The sequence below is a fragment of the Eptesicus fuscus genome, chromosome 11, assembly GCF_027574615.1.
Source record: "Eptesicus fuscus isolate TK198812 chromosome 11, DD_ASM_mEF_20220401, whole genome shotgun sequence".
Lineage (NCBI taxonomy): Eukaryota > Metazoa > Chordata > Mammalia > Chiroptera > Vespertilionidae > Eptesicus > Eptesicus fuscus.
This window is the reverse complement of record NC_072483.1, coordinates 9,178,723-9,200,422: the sequence shown is the minus strand read 5'-3', so window position 1 is coordinate 9,200,422 and position 21,700 is coordinate 9,178,723. Positions and strand designations below refer to the sequence as shown.

The 21,700-nt window shown below is 48.7% G+C and overlaps 1 protein-coding gene and 1 pseudogene across 1 annotated transcript; one reads left to right on the top strand and one right to left on the bottom strand.

Moving 5' to 3' along the window:
• The first annotated feature begins 6,668 nt into the window (after positions 1-6,668).
• Positions 6,669-10,054, top strand: TMEM177 (transmembrane protein 177). The gene is made up of 2 exons (XM_008143444.3): positions 6,669-6,725; positions 8,495-10,054. Exon 2 carries the CDS (start codon positions 8,517-8,519, stop codon positions 9,450-9,452), a length of 936 nt encoding a protein of 311 aa, XP_008141666.2. The 5' UTR covers positions 6,669-6,725; positions 8,495-8,516; the 3' UTR covers positions 9,453-10,054.
• A 4,891-nt stretch (positions 10,055-14,945) lies between these two features.
• LOC103287733 (dual specificity protein phosphatase 5-like) lies at positions 14,946-16,029 on the bottom strand (annotated as a pseudogene).
• Between the last annotated feature and the right edge of the window lie 5,671 nt (positions 16,030-21,700).

Sequence of the window (21,700 nt, the reverse complement as noted above, 5' to 3'; positions counted from 1 at the left end):
TTCCAGATACCAGGGCCTCCGCTTGGGTTGCCAGGGGGCGTGGCCTGCCTGCAAACCACCACAGGCCCTCGCTCAGGCCGCCCCACACCCCAAGGGAACCCCCACCTGATCCGGGATGTCCTTCAGGGCAAACCAGCTGGCCCCCATCCCTGTACCAGGCCTCTATCCTATCTAATAAAAGAGTAATCTGCAGATTGATCATCACTGCAACACACAATATCACTGCCCCCATGTGGTAAAGATCCTGCCCCCATGTGGACACAAGATGGCCACCACAAGATGGCCAGCAAGAGAGGGCAGTTGGGAGGCACCCGGCCTGCAAGGAAGGGCAGTTGAGAGGGACCAAGCCTGCAAGGGAGGGCAGTTGGAGGTGATCAACCCTGCAGGAGAGGGCAGTTAGGGGTGACCAGGCCGGCAGAGGAGGAAAGTTGGGGGCAAACAGGCTGGCAGCAGAGTGGTTAGGGAGTGATCAGGCTGGCAGGCAGAGTGGTTAGGGAGTGATCAGGCCGGTTAGGGGCAATCAGGAAGGCAGGCAGGCAAGCAGTTGGGAGCCAGCAGTCCTGGATTGTGAGAGGGATGTCCGACTGCCCGTTTAGGCCCGATCCCACCGGGATCGGGCCTAAACGGGCAGTTGGACATCCCTTGAGGGGTCCCAGATTGGAGAGGGTACAGGCTGGGCTGAGGGACAACCCCCCTCCGTGCACGAATTTCGTGCACTGGGCCTCTAGTATTTTAATATTGCTATTTGCCCTTTCTCTGTAATGGATGCTGGTCGCAGTCTGCGGAGCAATCAAGCCCCTGCCCAGCTCCCTCAGCACCGGGGAGCTGGGTGGCGGCCTGCCCGCCGCTGCCCTCACTGGTCACTGTCTGTGGGGCAATCAGGCCCCACTCCCACCTGCCTTTACCTGGCACTGCCCACTCACCTGCTCCACCATCCCTCCGTGGTCCCACTCTCGTCGGGCCCATCAGGGCTGACAGTGCCTCCACTGCTGCCTGCTGCCAGCGCCACGTCACCAATGCCCACCATGTTCCACACCGCCCCCTGGTGGTCAGTGCCCATCATAGCAAGTGGTCAAACTCCTGGTGGATGGGACAATTTGCATATTAGGCTTTTATTATATGGGATAATATTTCATTGTGTGGATTATACCATATTTTATTTATTTATCCATTCATCAGTTAATGGACATTTGGGTTGTTTCCACCTTTTGGTTACTGTGATTATATGTGAACATTTGTGCATAAGTATTTGTTTAAGAACCTTCTTTCAATTCTTTCGGATATATTCCTAGAGTGAAATTGCTTGATCATATGGTAATCCTGTTTAACTTTGTGAGGAGCTGTCAAACTGTTTTCTACAGTGGCCGAACCGTTTTATCTTCCCACTGTAATGCTTGAGTGTTTCAGTTTCTGCACACTCTCACATTTACTTTCTGTTGGTTTGTTGTTTTCATGACCATTCTAGTAGGTGAGGTAGTATCTTAGTGTGGATTTCCTAATGACTAATGATGATGAACATCTTTTGATATGGTTGTTGGCCATTTGCATATCTTCTTTGAAAAAATGTCTGTTCAAGTCATTTGCCCATTTTTTAAATGGGTTGTTTATCTTTTTGTTGTTGAGCTGTTAGGAGTTCTTTATATATTCTGCATACTAGACCCTTACCATATATATGATTTGCAAATATTTTCTCCCATTCTGTGAACTGTCTTATGACTTTTATTTTTGTCTTTTAACTTTCTTAATAATGTTCTTTAATGCCCAAAAGTTTTTCATTTGATTATCAGTAAGTCAAATTGGTCAGCCTATATATATATATATAGGCGAACATTTGTAATACTTGAACAATTATATATATATATATATATATATATATATATATATATATATATATTATTGTTCAAGTATTACAAATGTTCACCATTCCCCCTCATTTACTCCCCCTCTGTCCAGCCCCTACCCCCTCAGGCCTTCACCACCCTATTGTCTGTGCCCATGGGCTATGTATATCCTATATAATAAAAAGGTAATATGCAAATTGACCCTAATGGCAGAATGACCAGAACGACTGGTTGCTATGACTTGCACTGACCACCAGGGGGCAGACGCTCAATGCAGGAGCTGCCCCCTGGTGGTCAGTGTGCTGCCACAGGGGGAGCGCCGCTCAGCCAGAAGCCGGCTCATGGTTGGCCAGTGCAGTGGTGGTGGCAGGAGCCTCCGTGGCAACGCTAAGGATGTCCAACTAACGGCTTAGGCCCACTCCTCATGGGGAGCGGGCCTAAGCCTTTAGTCAGACATTCCCCAAGGGCTCCTGGGCTGCCAGAGGGATGTCTGACTGCCAGCTTAGGCCTGATCCCCCAGGGAGTGGGCCTAAGCCAGCAGGTGGACATCCCCTGAGGGTTCCTGGACTATGAGAGGGCACAGGCCAGGCTAAGGAACCCCCTGAGCGCATGAATTTTCATGCACTAGGCCTCTAGTAAGCATATAAGTTATTTTGTTTATCTCTTCTCTTCTTTCCAACTCCATGAGATATTGTCAGTGTGTTCTGTGTCTCCATGTCTTGGGTCTTATTTTGTTCATCAGATTCCACAAATAAGTGAGATCATGTTTATATGGAATTTTTGGATTGGAACCCAGATTCTTTGTCCACCGGAATTGGAGAATGAATCCACGGACAGAAAGTGGTATAGCAAAGGTTGTGATTTATTGAAGAATAAGTACAGACTCCCACATGGGGAGAGGGAAAGAGTCCCATAGAATAGACTCCAAAGTAGAGAGGGGGAAAAGGGTCCCAGAGTTCCTTTTCCCTATGGCTTATAAAAGCTGCAGATCCTGGTGCCTTGATATCCCCTCTGGTTGGTCACTATTCCCTTAGACTGGTTACTATAGTAACTCCTTTGCTCAAAGGTTGAACTTCACATGGGATGGGTAAGGTTCTTCCCAGCCCCCCCCCCCCTTCCTTCCCTATTGTTTTCCTATTCCTTTTGGGCTTTCTTCCTCTCCTTCTGAATGAAGGACTTCCTTCTCTTTATTTTGTAAATATAGACCTTTTGCTGTTCCCAGCTCCCTCATTCTATGGAAATGTACCTGTTGCAGCTTTCCAGCTCCCCCATTCTATGGAAATATACCTTCTGCTGCTCTGCAGCCCTGTGCTTTCCTCATGGTCCCCCCAATTTCCAAAATTTCTAATATTTCCTAAACCTGTCCTATCTTACCCCTAAAATTCCTGTTTCAATGTGATATTTGTCTCTCTATGACTGGTTTATTTCACTTAGCATGATAGTTTCCAGGTCTATCCATGCTGTCTCAAAGGGTAAGAGAACCTTCTTTTTTACAGCTGATAGTATTCTATTGTAAATGTACCACAGCTTTTTTATCCATTGATCTATTGATGGTCACTTGGGCTGTTTCCAAATCTTAACTATCCTATCTAATAATAGAGTAACATGTAAATTACCATCACTCTGCTACGCCCACGATTGGGCGGCAGGAGGCTGGGGGGCGGGACTCGGGGTGGCCTATCCGGCCATTGAGAGGCATGGATCCGCTGCCACTGAGGGGGGTTACGCTGCTGTTGAGAGGCGCAGGGGGCGGGACTCCTGCCCCCTGCACCTCTCAACGGCCAGATCTGTGGCTGCTGAGGGGGCCTACCGCGGACACCCAGCTGCACCTCTCAATAGCAGGGTAGCCAGGTGACCGCGGCAGCCCCCCTCAGCGGCCGTTGAGAGGCGCAGGGGGCGGGATTCCCGCCCCCTGCACCTCTCAACAGCAGGGTAACACCCCTCAGCGGCTGCGGACCATCAAAAGCATGGAAGCTGGGTGCCTGTCTGCTCCAGCACCAGCAGACAGGCACCCAGCTCCACCGTGAAAAGTGAAAGCATGTAGGGGACCCTACACGTGCATGATTCAATCATGCACTGGGCCTCTAGTTGTAAATAATGCTACTATGAACATAGGGGTGCATACACTGAGTGGTCAGATTATTATGATCTCTGAACGCATAATAATCTGGCCACTCAGTGTATATACATATATATATTAGAGGCCTGGTGCATGAATTCATGCATGGGTGGGGTCCGGCCAGCCTGGCCATGGGGAGGGGACATGGGTGGTTGGCCGGCCTGCCTGCTGGTGGAACTCCTGGTAGAGGGGACACTTTGCATATTAGCCTTTTATTATATAGGATATACACTGAGTGGCCAGATTATTATGTGTTCAGAGATCATAATAATCTGGCCACTCAGTGTATATTCTTTCTGATTGGTGTTTCAGGGTTACTAGATTTAATAAATGAATTCAGCAAAGTAGCAGGATACAAAATCAACACCCAGAAATCGATGGCATTTTTATATACCAATAATGAACTCTCAGAAAGAGAATTTAAAAAGACAATCCCATTTTTAAAAAAATAAGATATCTAGGAATAAACTGTAGGAAATGGACCTCTGTGATCCATCTCTTAGCATGGTTGGCTTTTGATGGAATTTGCTGAATTTCCCCAGGGCAAACAGAATGTAGGGAGGAGGAAAGAGGATGTAAGAACAAAGAACTGTGGGGGGGGAGGGGCAGCATCATGGTGGAAACCCCCTGAGGGGCCTGCCTTGGCTAGACAGGAGGAGGTGGAGGCAGCTAGAGAAGGCCTCAGCCCAATTTTTTTTAAATGGCCCAATCAGAGACAGCAACACATAGGTGATCTATGAGGAAACAGGTGACCCCCATGGTGCTCAGCCAATGAGGAACAGGAGGAAGGACTGAATAAATGGGCTATGTTTGCTGCCCCAGGTGTGCCTGTATAACCGGATGGGACACCCACTCTGGAGAGTGTATTAAAAGTCTCATTTTCGCCATATTTCTGTCTCTGAGTCCTGTTATTTGAATTCAAACAGGTGATCATTTCTCACATAAACTTAACCAAGGAGATAAAAGACCTACAATAGAAAAACTATAGGAGGTTGGGGGAAAAAAAATAGAGGAAAATACAAACAAGTGGAAGTATGTACCATGTTCATGGATTGGAAGAATTAACATAATTAAAATGTCCATCTACCCAAAGCAATCTATAGATTCTATGCAATTCCTATTAAAATACCAATAGCATACTTCACAGAACTAGAATAAATACTCCAAAAATGTATATGGAACCAAAAAAGACCCCGAATAGCCACAGCAATCTTGAGAAAGAACAAAGTTGGATGGATCACAGTACCGGATATCAAACTATACTACAAAGCCATTGTAATCAAAGCTTGGTACTGGCACAAGAACAGACATATAAGCCAATGGATCAGAACAGAGACCCCAGAAATCAATCCACACCATTATGGTCAATTAATATTTGACAAAGGAGGTAAGAACATACAATGGAGTAGACAGTCTCTTCAACAAATGGTGCTGGGAAACTGTACAGACCCCTGCAAGAAGATGAAACTAGACCACCAACTTACACCATACACAAGAATAAACTCAAAATGGTCAGCCTATTTTTAAAGACACATTAAAAAAATTTATTATGGAAGTATCCAGACATATATAAAATACAGCACAGTCTGATGAACACCTCCCCCCCAAACTTGTCATGAAGCTTCAACAACTACCAACATTTTGTCAGTGTTGTTTCATATATGCCTGTTTTATTGTTTTGTTTTTGGCTGTAATCTTTTGAACTAAATAGCAGACATCATGTCTTTTCTCAGTACTTCAATATGCATCTCTAATTGATAAGGGCTTTTTTGTTTACATAAATATCATGCTTCATCCCACCTAACAAAATAAACAATTTATTAATTTCACCTAATACTCAATCCATATTCAGATTTCCCCAAAGGTGTCTTTTTTGACAGTTAGTAAACTAACTTAATTCAGGACCCTAATAAAAGCCACACGTTGCATTTAACTGCTATCTTTCAAGTCTCCTTTGCCTCCATCTTTTTCATGCCATTGATTTGTTAGAAAAACCCCATCATCTGCCCTGTAGAATACCCCACACCTGGATCTGGCTGAGGTCACATATTAAAAGATGTTATGCATCATTTGCATACAAACTGAGCAGCCAAAGTTGGAGTCTCAGAACCAGAACAGATCTTAATAATAACAGCTAATAGTTACATGGCACGGGTTGTGCTGAGCACTATACACACATGAACTCATTGAATCCCCACAATTACACCAGGAGCTAGTTGGTACGCTCATTCCCCATTCAATTGTCTATATTCCAATAAACCTTTATTTACAAAAACAGGTGGCAATCGGGGCCTGGTGCACAGGCAAGCCCACCCCTGACCTACTCATAGAGCTGCTGGAAGGCGAGGTGACAGATGTGACGCTGCTCTATGGACTGTACAGTGTGAATCACCCGAGAGGAACTGGGGTGCGGGGCGGAGGGCGTGGTCATTAAAGCCCAGAGCACCCGCCGGCGGTGCGCTTCCTCACAGAAAAGCTCACGGACCTGGCGTCGGGCGGGCGAGGGCTCCAACAGAGGCTGTGCTATGAACCGCCTCCTACCCCGCGGAGCCCCGGTGTCCTCCAGAGTTAGACCGAGGCAGCGACCCGCCGCCAGGACTCTGCAGGTCGCAGACCACCCGCGAGGCGCTCAGTCGGGGGCGGAGCCTCCCGCGCTGGCCCGGCGTGCTTTGCGCCAGGCCCCGCCCCGCCGGCGTGCTGTGCTCCTGGCGCCACCCCGCGCTCACGTTGCGGCGTCCCAGGCTGCGGCGGTGGAGGCGGAGGAGGTGAGCGTGCGGGTTTGGGTGGTCGGTGCGGGCCCCCAGGGGCCGACCCCCTCCCCAGGTTCCTTGCAGGTAGCGAGTTGGAGCCCCGAGCGTAGCTTAGGGGCGCGGATGGAGCCGCAGGAAGCCTTCTCCCAGCTGCCAACGGGTGCGTGCCGACCGGGGCGCGGCCTGGGCGCTGGTGCCGGGGCAATGGGACCTGGCCAGCACCCTTCCTTTCCTGGCCTCAGTTTCCTCATTGGACAGAAGGGCCAGGTTTTGTGACTCCAGGGATTTGTTATTAAAATAAGTGCCCCACGTTCCTACTTGTACCAACTTACTCTCTAATTAAACACTTTTCACACACACACACACACACACACACACACACTTTTTATAGACAGGAGGACAGGAAACTTCAACCAAAGTTAAATTAATTGTGAACTTTTCTGAAATATTTACATTTGAAATAATGGGTTGCCCGGGATGTTTTTCAAAATAAACCAGTTAGAGGGGGAATATGGGTGGGAGTAGAGATGAAACAAGATTGGCCATGTGATTAAAGTTGATGTAACATTTTTTTCTACTTTTGTATGTTTGCCATTTGGCATTACAATTTTGGTTTAATCCTTACACAAGGATATGTTGTTTTTAAATTGATTTGAGAGAGAGAGAGGCACATCGATGTGAGAGAGCAACATCCATCAGTTGCCTCCCGCACCTGTCCTGACCTAGGTATGTGCCCTGACCAGGGATCAAACTCGCAACCTTTTGGTGTAGGGATGACACTCCGCAAGTAACCGCGCCTCCCAGCCAGGGCTAAAGTTTTTTCTAAAATGAAGTTTGCTGTGAACTCCTGACAACCTGTGCTCCAATACTCTGCCTGTATCATTAGTCTGCCAGGGCCGTCATGGCAAGAACTGGATGGCAGGGGTTTATTTTTCTAATGATTCTAGAGGCTGGACGTCCAAGATGAAGGTGTCAGCAGAGCTGGTTGCTTCGGAGGCTTCTCTCATTAGCGTGTGGGTGATCGCTTTCTGGCTTGTCACCTCATGATCTTCCCTCTGTGTCTGTCCTAATCTGTTCTCATAAGGACATCTTATTGGATTAGGGCCTACCCTAATGACCTCATTTTAACTTAATTACCTCTTTAGAGGCCCCGTCTCTATAAATACAGTCACATTCTGAGGTACTGCGGTTAAGACTTAAGCATATGAATTTGGGTGGACACAATGCAGCCCATAACAGCCACTTTACTAGTTTGAATTTTGACCAATTTACTTAGCCTGTCTCTACCTCAGTTTTCACTGCTTTAAATAGGGCCAATAGTAGTAATTAGGTCATGGAGTTGTGAGCATTTAATTGTGAGATAATAAATGCAAAGCTGTCAGAATTGTCTAACATACAATAGTACACAGAAAGTTGAACATATGCTTCACCTGCAAATTAGTGGTCGTAGCGCTTCACTCGGGGATGAATAATGGAGTAAGGCAGTTGGGCACTTACTAGTGATGCTGTGGGAATAAAAGTAATAATCACAGAAATGATCACTACTGTGCCAGACACTAATTGCTTTATGTGTGTTCATTCACTTCCTCATCACAGCCACCTAGCGGTGGGTCATTTTCACATGCCTGTTTGGCCGATGGAGAGGCTGGTGAGCTGAGATTGGAACTCGGGCTCTCAGCACTGTGTTGTATGGCCCTCGTTAGAAAGGAAGTGGCCCTGGGAGGATATTCAGTCTACAGCAGACCCAGGGAACCGTTGGCTGACTCCTCTCTTTCTTGGCCCAGGTTTGCAGCAGTCGCAGCGTCCATGGCAGGTCCCCTGTGGCGGGCCGCAGCGTTTGTGCAGAGACATAGGACAGGCCTATTGGTGGGTTCCTGTGCAGGCCTGTTTGGGGCCCAGATCTTGTACCACCTCTTCCCAGATCCGGTGGTTCGATGGCTGTACCAGTACTGGCCTCAGGGCCAGCCAGCCCCGCTCTCCCCGAAGCTTCAGAGACTTTTCCAAGAGGTGCTGCAGGACGTTGGCGTCCCGTCGGGCCATTGCTACAAGGCCTTCACCGCTTTCACCTTCCAGCCGGTGAGTGCTGGCTTCCCAAGACTCCCTGCTGGGGCCGTGGTGGGCATCCCCGCCAGCTTCCTGGGTGACTCAGTGACCAACACTGACCGCCCTGTGATTGTACACGGGCAAAGAGTGGACTGGAAAAGCCCAGAAGGTACCCGGCTGAGAGACGCCCTGACCCTGTCCCATGATGCCCAGAAGTTTGCCTTGGCCAGGGAGGTGGTGTACCTGGAGAGCGGTACAGTTGCCCTGCAGGCCCTGCCGGCCCCAGCTTGTCTGGCAGGCACTTGGACACTGGGCATAAGTGCCAAGCATGCCCTGGGGCTCTATGGAGGCCCCATGAACTTCAGAGTTGCCTTCAACCTGGTGGCGGCAGTGGTAGGCTTTGTGGCTTACGCCTTCTCCACAGACTCTCTCACTCATGCCCTGGAAGCCTGGCTGGACCGCCGCACAGCTTCCATGTCTGCAGCCTATTCCCAGGGTGGAGTGGAGTTCTATGAGAAGGTTCTGTCTGGCAACCTGGCCCTGCGCAGTCTCTTGGGTCCACCCGGAGAGAAGCTGTATACGCCCAGTGGGAACATCGTCCCCCGACATTGGTTCCGCATCAAACATTTACCCTACACGGCCCGCCGGGATTCCATGCTGCAGATGTGGAGGGCGACTCGCAACCCAGGCCACTCCTGAGGGGTTCATCCCACGGACAGTTCCAGTTCGTGCAGGCACAACCCTGCCATTGACCCTGGGGGCTCTCCACACCCACAGCCCAATGTTTTTGGAATCAGGCAGCCTGGATTCTACCTCAACCCACCTCTTATGATCTGAGCGACCTTGGGCACATCCCTTTATGAATCTGAGCCTTGGTTTACTCCACTGTAAAATGGGGATGATGTACACTTCTGGCAGGATTGTGGGGTCCTCTGGCAAAAGGGGTGTGGCATAAATAAATGGGATGTCCCTCCTTCTAGGTCTTTGAAACCTGTAGACTGTGGGGATGAGGTAATACATATCTCACCACCAGAGGTGCTTGCAGGATGTGAACACTCCTACAGCGAAGAACCACCCGTGGTTTGCCTGTTGGTCAGATCCCAGTTTCCTTCTGTGGTAGAGATTAAAAGCTTTGAGAGGGTGCCCAGCCAGTGTGGTTGAGCATCGACCCAGGAACCAAGAGGTCACCAGTTTGATTTCCAGTAAGGGTACATGTCCGGGTTGCAGGCTCAATCCCCAGTAGGAGGTGTGCAGGAGGCAGCCAATTGATGTTTCTCTCAATATTTCTATCTCCCCCCTCTCTCTCAAAAATCAATAAATAAAAACATTTTTTAAAAAAAGCTTTGAGAGGTCAAGATGAGAAGCTGCTGTGCCTGTGAGGCTGGGAAATATGAGCGTGCAGTAGGGCTTTAAGGGTGGTGTGTCCAAGTGCAGCTGGCATGCTCAGAGAGGGCTGGGAAGCCAGGGTGTGCTGGGCCCCAGGAGAGCCCCTGGGCCTGAAGGGGAGAAGTGTGGCTGGAACCTGGTCTGCTCTGGCCAAAGGAAGAGGAAAGAATAAGCCATTGCTACACTGGCCCTGCAGGGACAGAGCCCACTGATGTAATATCGAGCATGGTCAGGGCTTGGAGAGGAGAGGAAGTGAGGTGGGGCATAGAGGAGATGGAGATGGGATGAACTTGGCTCACAGGAGACTGAAGAGAGCAGAGGGGTGGAGGTGGACTGTCGACCTGGCCTGGTGTCCCATCTTGAGCCTGCTGTTTTCCTTGAGCCCTCTGGTGGTAGATAGAGCCAGAGCCCACTTTTGATCAAATGGGGATGGTGAGGAGAACTGTGGTCAGCAAGCCAGGCTTCCTGTGTTGTTTTTGTTGGTGATTATGCTTTCCCTGGAAGAGCTGAAGAATGCAGGCCTGGTGTCATGTAACTCAGGGAAGGGTGTATAGCATTGTGGGCGGCCACTCGGTGGCACATAGTTCCTGCAGCGGACTGTGAATGGAGAGTGAGCTTGATGAGGAGACCTGCCTTCCTGCTGCGTCCTTCGCTGTGGGCTGGCACTCAGTGCTCTGGCTCCATCCTGTGCCAGCCTGTGGTTCCCCGTGTCAGGCCTAGCCAGACTGTTGTTGCAGGCCGAGCACCCCATCTCTCAGGTCCCTGGGACAGTGTTGGGCACTGGCTTGATGTATGCATAGAAGAATGAATGAGTTAGTGAACAAGCCCCCACTCAAATACCACCTTCAGGGGCCCCTCAGCATGTCATCCAGCTGCTGCTGCTGCCACACGGGACCACCTAATCTTGGCTGGAGAAGTGTTTGGGGTCTGGATTCAATGTGTTTCACTTTCTCACCACCCCTGCAAGAGCCAAGATGGTGGCATCAGGCCTTCCTGCCCAAATGGTAAGATAAGGGAGCCCCATTGTGCATGGGGGTGGGGGGAGGTCCCCTAAAACTGCTGCTCACTTGGCTCCCTCTACTCCATGTCAAATTTTGTCTCCGCTCATAGGCTGTTCCCACTCCCCGCGTGTGCTCTACATGGGCCCAGCTCCGAACCTTGGCTCAGAGCCTCCCGTCTGCGAGCTGCCCCTCCTCATCGCCGCCTTCCACACATTCCCCGAGCCTGGCCCAAGCCTAAGCAACATGAATATCTGAAACCCTCTCTCTGCAGGCCCTCCCCTGGCATCTCCTTGTTTTTTGGCTAAAGTTGCATTTCTTAGCCCCGGCCTGCTGGCCTGCCCAACTGTCCTGCATCCCACTTTCCCCAGCTCTATGGTTGCGTAAGTGCCTCTCCTCCATCCCCACACAGGCCTTTACCATGGCTCTGTCCTTCACCTGAAGTGCTTTCTCCTGCAGGATTACTCAGGGACCCAACTCCAGTAGCCATCTCCATCCATGCCCTCTTGCACACCCTGTACCTCTGCCTAGCCCTTACTGCTAACTGTAATTAAATAAGTTGCCCTGGGTTAGTGGCTTAGCATCTCCTGCTGAAATGTACTATCTGCAAGGGCAGGGTTGTGTCTCGTTTATAGCTCTGGACTGAAGTTCTCCATAACATTTTTTAATACATGAATGAGGCCCTGAGACTACAACAGACAGTCCTGGCTCCTTGGAGTCTCTGAGCAATTACAGTAAGACTGGCTAGACGTGTGGACGGTATGTGACCCCAGTCCTATCTTCCCGACTTGGGACTTTCCAAGGACGGGGCCTGGTCCTGATCGCCCATCATTGCTGATTTCAGTGGGGAAACCAGGTCACTTCCTGCAGGGCTCAGGTGACTACTGAAGCAGGGATGCCAAGAGGCTTTAGGGGAAGGTGACTCCAAATTATTGTGATACATTGGGCCCCTTCACACAGTTTGGGGACTGATCACAGAAAGGTTAAAACACATGCTCTTGGGCTCCGCGGATGGGCCAGGCGACAGGAAGTTACCCAGTGAACACAGCCCTGCATCTTCTCAGATGCCTGCTGTGTGCCTCAGTCATCAGCACTCTGCCCCGGATCCCGAGGGGACATAGTTCTATTGAGTCCTGCCCCCACATGTTCATAGTTTTCAGAGCTACGTCAATACACAAATACAACTCCACCACACACATACACATCCGAACATAGCCAGAATGCAGGGAGGGGAGTCCCAGAGTCATGGTGCTGGCGTTGGCTCTGCCCATCCCTGATCCTACTCTACTGCCTCCGTCCCCACCAGCCAGTGTCCACAGTGCAGGGCCCCATGCAGCCATGCCTGGAGCTGAGCACATGCACATGGAAGCCATTCACCACATCATCACAGGCTGGGTCCCAAATGGATGTGTAGGTCCTCACACCCCTCTAGTGATGTTTATGGGGCCTTCGTTGTACTCCAGACACTGTGCTGGGTTCTTAGAGGCGTTTAAAAGAAATTATCCCCAAATTAGGACATGTAGTTGGTAAGATTATTTCAATTATACAGGCAAGCAAACAGCTCAGAAAGGTGAAGAAATATACCCAAGTCATAAAGCTGTGTAAGTGGCAGAACCAAAATTTGAAGCTAGCTGTCTGGCTCCAGATCCCATTCTTGAGATCTAATGTTTATACTGTCCTGTTTATCCTGAGGGTGTCATGGTACAAACTTATGCTGTGGACTCTAGCCTTTCTCCCCATGCTGATTAGAGGTGACTCTAGCCTCAACTCTGATCAGAAAAAAAAGTCACTGGAACTTCCAGGAGACCCTTTCAGCTAACTGAGGAGGAAGGGCCACCACACACATTTAGTGCTGGGGTGGGAATGGGGTGGAAGGGCAGTGTTACAGAGCCCTAGGAGGCCCCAGCTGAGGACAAGGGCACCTTAGGAGGCAGAGGGAGAGCACAGACTGGGCAGCCAGTTACAGGTTCAAATCCTGGTCCTGCCACTTTAGCGGGATGGCCTTGAACAAGTGATTTCACATCTCTGATCTTGACTTTCCTATCTATAAAATGGGGATATTAATATGTATCTTACTGCATTGTTTTGACAAAAAAAGTGAAATAGTTTTACACTTTAAAAGAAGATTGGTTTCCTAAATTTTAGTGTTTTTAAGTGGTACAAGTACCAAGAAGTTCAGGTCTTGGAGTTGCTGCCCAAACACCAACAATTCTTTGAGACTTTTCAACTCTTAGGGAACTCACTGCTGCCTAATACAAGTCTGTGCTTAGAGCTTTTCAAGTCCCAATTAGGGCAGTTCTTCAGGTTACTACCAGTTGACACCTTTTGGGAAATTACCTGGCAGCAGCTGAGAGCAAAAGACCCAGTTGACCCTAGGGGGAGATAGACCTGACTGAAGAAAAGGGCATTAAGATGAAAGATAGTCCTTTACACCTACTATATTGGTAATTTTTAAATATTAGAACATCCTGTGTTAGGTTTTTGGTGCAATTGGCACAAGCATATACTCTTTTTTTTTAATATATATATTTTATTGATTTTTTACAGAGAGGAAGGGAGAGGGATAGAGAGTTAGAAACATCTATGAGAGAGAAACATCTATCAGCTGCCTCTTGCACACCCCCTACGGGGGATGTGCCCGCAACCAAGGTACATGCCCTTGACCGGAATCGAACCTGGGACCCTTTAGTCCGCAGGTCGATGCTCTATCCACTGAGCCAAACCGGTTAGGGCCAAGCATATACTCTTGCTGACTTTTTTTTTTTTTAATCCTCACCCGAGGATATTTTTCTTTAATACTGTAAAAAATGACGACAATAACATACTTTTCTTCACATTCGTATGGATTTTAGACAAGATAAAAGTAGTACCACACTGTGAAATCTACAAATTCTAGAAATTAACATCTTGATGACAATCTCCAGGGGTAGGAGGGGAAAAAAGTGTCACAAGAGATGAGACAAGTACCTATAAGGACGGCAAGCTGGGGAAAAGACCATGTCAATGACACTGACCCAGACAGTAGATACCCTTTTCTTCTGGCACCCACGCCACCACCTCAAATGGGTGATTTTTGGTCTGTGGTCTAAGGAACTCTCTTCAAAATGACACAAGAGTTGCTTTGAGTAGAGGTATAAGAAGAAAGGTTCAAGTATGAGTAAGAGTTATGCCAAAGTCAGGGAAGAACCCACAGTGAAAAGGCAACTGAGAAGTGTTAACATCTTGTTATTTCAACAAACTGCCTCTGTGGGACCTAAAAGGGAACCTTAAAAGGATATGATGTTCAAATCAGCATATATATGGGGTCCCTACAAATCCTATAGGGTTACATGCCTGACTAGATGATCAGCTTATTCCCTGAAGCGACAGAGACAGACGCGGAGACTGCCAAAGTTCAAAAAGAAAGGTGGAAATTGTGCTTCCTCAGAATGAATTGGCTTCTCATCTGCCTTTTCTCCGGGACTAGCAGCTGCTTTCTCCCATGTTGCTGCAGGTGTCTATTGCCTCACGCTTGAAATGAAAAGGCGAACTTTGAGGTGCCGGGACTGGGCAGTCCTGAGTGGGGAGGGGGTTCTGGAAGTACAGTAGTCAGCACAAGCTGTCCTCTCATTATGGCTTGGGCCTTCCTTTGGTCCCGAGAACCTACCCCGAGGTCAGTCTGAAGTTCGTTTACAAGCCTGGGGACTCTGCTATCCCACAGGGGCAGCGGGACAGAGGGAGTCTTCAGTATTGCACAGGTATGACATGTCCACCAGTTTACAAAACAAAATCACAGTTCTTGGAGCTGAGTGGGTTCCCCCATCCAGTGTTAGCAGGATGTGGCTGTGGCCATGGGACTCCTGCTGAGCTCTGAGACCGTGGAGTGGGTGGGCACTGGTGCCAGCACCGGGGTAGGGAATGTGTGGTAGGAACCCTGCACATCAGGGCTCAGTGTCTGCAAAGGGCTCTGAAGGAAGAGCTGGCTGCCTCCCCTTGGCAGGAGGGAGCCTGGGGGGTGGGCTGGAAGGCAGGATCTCAGATTCACATGTGGGAGCTGGCCCAGGAAGCCAAAGTTGGGCAAGACCACACCCCTCTTCTGCTTCATGTAATTGAAGGCGTCCTTCAGGCCCCACTGCCTGCTCTTCAGGAGGTAAGCCTTGCAGATGGCGGGTGACCCGGAGATCCCAGCCTCCCAGCGGACCAGGACCTTGCCTCCCTTTTCCCTGACACAGTCAATGAAGTCTATTGCTTCTTGAAAGTGGGAGCCAATGTCAGCCGTGTGGCTGTCTTCCATTTGTAGTGTAGGTGGCTCGTGCAGGCCTCGGAGGTCCAGGTCGGCCGCAAGACATTCAGCAGGGCCTGATGTGCAGGTTGACGAGGAACTCGCACTGGGATGCACGGTAAGCACTTGCAAGGTAGAGGAACGGAAGGATTTCAACTGGGCCGCCTGGTCATAAGCTGGCCAGTAGCTGATGCTGAGCACGGGTTTCCCACACTGGCTGATGGGGGCTCTCTGGGTCTCAGTCTTCTCTTGTGAGATGGGTTCTACCTCCACGCAACAATCAGGATATTCCGAGTAGAAAGTCTCATATCCCCCTTTGAAGAAGTAGCCCACGGGCTGGCAGGCAGGCAGCGAGCAGCGAGGTAAGTACAATGCGCGCCACCCTCTCCTCGCACAGCTTCTGCCAGTGGCGGCTGCCCTGTTCCAGCCACGCCCCCACCGCCCTCCTGCAGCTGCTGCCCACCTCGCGCCCACCGCAGCACGCAGAGTTGAGGGTGACGTTGAGTGAGCCTCGCCCGCTGCAGGCGCCGAAGGCCAGATAAGGCCGGCAGGCCAGCACCACACAGTGCGCGGCTGCCTCCTTGCGGAGCATCTTGTGCAGCTGGCGTACATGGAGCAACGTGACCTTCATGTCGCACCCCAGCAGCCCCGCGCCCCGCAGGTGCCCACAGCCAGGATGCCCACCGCGAAATATAGGAGCGTGGGCCGCGGGCCTGCGGCCAGCCTACTGAGCCTGGAGCCTACGCCGGAGCAGTCGCTCAACTCTTCTTTCCGGCCCTGCATGTTCGCCCTGGCCGGACCATTCGCAGCCCCAGAAACCGGGAGGATGTTTTTCCATTGATTTTTAGAGAGAGTGGAAGAGAGAGGGAAAGACAAATATCGATGTGAGAGAAACACATCCATTGGTTGCCTCCTGCATGCATCCTGACCTGGGCCCGGCCCGGGGAGGAGCCTGCAACCTAGATACTTAAACTGAATTTATTGGGGTAACATTGGGTAAAATTATATAGGTTTCAGGTATACAATTCTATAATACATTACCTGTATATTGAATTGTGTGTTTACCAGCCCAAGTTAAGTAGCCTTCCATCACCATTTATCCCTTTACCCTCTTATACCTCATCCCCTCTCCCCCCTGGTAATCACCATACTGTTGTTTGTGTGCATGAGTCTTCTTTTTTCCCTCTTTGCTTAATCCCTTAACCCTTCTCACCTAGCTCCCCACCCCTACCCCTCTGACAACTGTCAGTCTGTTTTCTGAATCTATGAGTCTGTCTCCACTTGGTTTATTTTGTTCATTAGATTCCACATATAAGTGAAATCATGTGGTACTTGCCTTTCCATGACTGGCTTATTTCACATAGCTTAATATTCTCCAGGACCATCCATGCTGTTGCAAAGGGTAAGATTTTCTTCTTTTTTATGGCTGAGTAGTATTCCATTATGTATATGTACCACTGCTTTTAAAATAAGTGTGTGTGTGTGTGTGTGTGTGTGTGTGTATTGATTTGAGAGAGAGAGAGAAAAAAAAAGGGTGAGGGGAAGAGAGACACATTAAAGTGAGAGAGAAACATCGATCGGCTTCCTCCTGCAAGCCCCCTAATGGGGATTGAGCCTGCAAGCCAGGCATGTGCCCTGACCAGGAATCGAACTGGTGACCTTCTGGTGCATGGAACGATGCTCAATCTACTGAGCCACACAGCTTTTTTATCCACTGATCTACTGAGGGGCACTTGGGCTGCTTCCAAATCTTAGCTATCTATACTAATAATAGAGGAATATGCAAATTGTCCGGGATGCCATCACAGTAACAGTAATAGTAATGACTGAACAGCAGGCTGCATGGGGTGACCAGGCCAGCAGGGGGATGAGTGAGGGATGACCAAACAACTGAACAGCAGGCTGCGTGGGGCGACCAGGCTGGCAGGGGTACCAGCTGAGGGCTACCAGGCCGGTGGGGAGGCAGTTGGGGACAACAAGGCTGCTGGGGGGGGCAGTTAGGGGGGACCAGGCCGGCGGGGGGAGGCAGTTGGGGGCGACCAGGCCAGCAGGGGTGGCAGTTAGGGGCAATCAGGCCGGCAGGCAGAGGCAATTGGGGTGATCAGGCAGGCAGGGGGGTAGTGAGGGGTGATCAGGCAGGCAGGCAGGTGAGCAGTTAGGAGCCAGTGGTCCCGGATTGTGAGAAGGATGTCTGACTGCCAGTTTAGGCCCAATCCCGATCGGGCCTAAACCGGCAGTCGGACATTCCCCGAGGGGTCCCGGATTGGAGAGGGTGCAGGCTGGGCTGAGGGGACCTCCCTGTGCACAAATTTCATGCACCAGGCCTCTAGTTTTAAATAATGCTACAATGAACATACGGTGGTATATATTCTTTAGAAATAGTGTTTTGGGATTCTTTGAATAAATTCACAGAAGTGAAATTGTGGGGTCATAAGGAAGTTTCATTTTTAATTTTTTGAGGTTATTCCACACTGCTTTCCACAGTGGCTACACCAATCTGCATTCCCACCAACAATACACAAAGGTTCCCTTTTCTCCACATCCTCACCAACAATTGTTTTGTTGATTTATTGATGGCAACCATTCTGACAGGTGTGAGGTGATATCTCACTGTGATTTTAATTTGTATTTCTCTGATAATTATTGACGTTGGGCATTTTTTCATATGTCTATTGACCATCTGTATATCTTCTTTGGAGATGTGTCTATTCAGGTTCTTTGCCCATTTCTTAATTGGATTTTTTTGTGTGTGGAGTTTTATAAGTTCCTTATAAATTTTGGATATTAAGCCCTTATCAGATGTATCAATGAATATGTTCTCCCATTCAGTGGGTTGTCTTTTCATTTGTTGATGGTTTGCTATGCTAAAACTTGTTAGTTTGATATAGTCCCATTTGTTTATTTGTTTATTTTTTTTCCCCTTGCCCAATGAGATATTTAAAATATATATATATATTGCTATGAGAAATGTCCAAAATAGAGACTGGTCAGAAGTCAGAGGCGGGAAAGCGGTAGCTGGGCTTCCACAGACAGCAGCTAAAGTTCTGGAGAGATATCTCAGCTCTCAGGGATTGCCACTGAAAATTCCAGAGTCTAAAAAACAAGCTGGGCCTCCCAGCAGAAAGCACCAGAACTGAGAAAAGTGCCCACATAACATCTGGCTGTGAAAAGCAGAAGGGTTGCTGTCAGCCAGGGAGAGACAGGTGGAAATGCAGGCACCCTCTTAAAGGGTCAACACACAAAATTTTGAGTGCAGCCACTCACCTTGGACTCAAGCAGAGGGAGGGCAGAGTGGACTGTGGCTGTGTAAGCGTAAGCCAGGGTTGGGGGCTCTGGGGTTAGAACTTGGAAAGTAGACACCCCAGTTTCCTATGCTGAGTCATTCCCTCATGCTGCAAAGGTCACCTTTCTCAGGCCGACCTTTGTTATCCAGACCTTTTTTTTGCCTGGGGGGGAGACAATTGCCCCACCCTATTGGAAAAACCCTTGTGCCACCCAGTGGAGTATCTGGGGCCCATTAAGAGACTGAGAATAACAATTAGCCTCTAGGCAAAAGCAGTTGCCCACACTGTTGGAAAAACTCTCACCCCACCTGTGGACGATGCCTGAGGCTACTCAAGGCTGAAGCCGATCAGTCTGCAGGCAGAGGTGAGTCTATGGAGGCTTTGAGTCTTTGCCTGATCTAAAATCAAGACATGAAACTCAAGGCAGACTCAGCCTCTGGGCTAAGGAGTCCCAACCACTGGACTTTCAGAGGTTTCAATCTCTCAGATCTCAATCATGTTGCCCAGGGCCAGAAAGGGGCAGTGACTCACATTCACCTGCACAAGAGAAGCTCCCAAGTGGCCCAGGATAGACACACCAAGGGACCAGATTCAACAACATCTGTAAAGTACAGCAAGCCCCACAAATAGCACACCCAAAGTACCTGCATAACAGCTGGCATGACAACATTCGGGCTGAACCTCACTGGAAGCAAGTTGAAGGTGAGATCCCTCTCACAAATGGGACATCAACAATCAAGTCCCAGTTACAACAGGAGAGCCCAAATAATGCACACAAAGGAAATTCCTAGAGCAACCAGCTCAGGTGAGCAAAGAGACTGCTCCTCTTGACCCCTCATCATGCTTCTATATAAGGCCATCCCACAAAGACTGGGAGTCATAGCAGTCCTAGCCAATACATAGAAGCAAACACAAAGAGACAGCCAAAATGGAGAGACAAAGAAACAACCCCCAAATGAGAGAAAAAATGATTCTCCAGAAAAAGAACTAAATGAAATGGAGGTAAGCAACCTATCAGACACAGTTCAAAGCAATGATTATAAAGATGCTTAAGGAACTTAGCGTAAATTACAACAGCATGAAAAGGGAATAGAGGCCATGAACAAGAACAAGACAGAAATGAAGAATGATATATCTGACATCAAGAACACACTGAAAGGGCTCAGCCAGCATGGCTCAGTGATTGAGCATCAACCTATGAACCAGTTGCAGATTTGATTCCTGATCAGGGCACATGCCAAGGTTGCAGGCTTGATCCCCAGTGTGGGACTTGCAGGAGGCAGCCAATCAATGATTCTCTCTCATCATTGATGTTTCTATCTCTCTCTCCCTCTCCCTTCCTCTCTGAAATCAATAAAAATATATATTTTTAAAAAGAACACATTGGTAGGTATTAAAAGTAAATTGGATGAAGCAGAGGATTGAATCAGCAATTTAGAATCCAAGGTAGAAATAAATACCCAGTTAGAGCAGCAAATAGAAAAAAATAATTAAAAAGCAGGAAGATAGCTTAAGGGAGCTCTGGGGCATCATGAATCATAACATCTTCATTATAGGAATACCAAAAGAGGAATAGGGTGAGCAAGGAACAGAGAGCCTGTTTAAAGAAATAATGACAGCCCAGGCAGCATGGCTCAGTGGTTGAGCATTGACATATGACCCAGAATGTCACAGTTCAATTCCAGGTCAGAGCAAATTCCCAGGTTGTGGGCTCTATTCCCAGTATGGAGTGTGCAGGAGGCAGCTGATCAATGATTCTCTCTCATCACTGATGTTTCTATCCTTCTCCCTTCCTCACTGAAATCATTTTTTTAAATTAAAACAAAAAAGAAATAACAGAAAACTTCCCCAAACTGGTGAAGGAAAATGTCACACAAGTTCAGGAGGTACAGAAAATGCCAATCAAGATGAACTCATAATTAAAATGGCAAACGTTAAAGATAAAGAAAGAATCTTAAAGGCATCAAGAGAGAGACAGAAAATTACCCCATTAGAATGTCAGCTGACTTCTCAATAGAAACACTTCAGGCCAGAGGGCAGTGGCATGAAGTACTCAAAGTAATGAAAAGCAAGAACCTAAATCCAAGACTATTCTATCCAGCAAGACTATTCTTAAAATTGGAGGAGAAATAAAAATTTTCCAGACAAAAAACAAATTAAAGGAGTACATTACCACCAAACCATCAATGCAAAAAATGTTAAGGGGACTGCTTTAAGAAGAAGAAAAGGAGAGAGAGGATCATAGGCATAACGAAAATAAAAATGGCAATAAATAATACCTATCCCTACTAATAAAAGCCTAAGTGGTCATCACGCTGTGATGCCCTCATGCCATCACAAGATGGCACAGTGGGCACGTGCAGGTGGGTGGGGCTGGGCTTGATGCTGCATGCACAGCACTGAGCCTGCCTGGGAGTCCCGCCTCCTCCCAGCTCCATGAGGCGAGGCCTGCCTAGGGGTCCCCTGGCTCCATGTGGTGAGGCCTACCTGGGGGTCCTAGGGGTCCTGCCTCCCAGCTCCATGTGGCATGTAGGCAGGACCCCCGGCTCCAGACTACCTCTTTGGGGCAATCCATCAAGGAGCCCCGGATGGATGCGGGGGGCCTACCTCTTTGGGGCTATTGATCGCAGGGCTCCTGCACTGTGACAGGGCACAGGGCAGGCTGAGGGACCTCACTCCCAAGTGCACAAATTTCATGCACTGGGCCTCTAGTCAATAATAACCTTAAATGTAAATGGGTTAAATGCTTCAGTCAAAATTCATAAGGTGACTGAATGGATAAGAAAACATGACCTATATATATGCTATCTACAAGAGATCCACCTCAGAACAAAAGATACAGACTGAGAGTGAAGGGATAGAAAAATGTATTTCATGCAAATAGGAAGGGGGAAAAAAGCTGGGGTAGCAATACTCATATCAGACAAAATAGACTTCAAAACTAAGGCCATAACAAGAGACAAAGAAGGCCACTTCATAATACTAAAGGGAATGATTCAACATGAAAAATATAACCCT

Coding starts and splice junctions, on each gene's coding strand:
- TMEM177 (XM_008143444.3), top strand. CDS start 8,517: ATGGCAGGTCCCCTGTGGCGGGCCGCAGCGTTTGTGCAGAGACATAGG.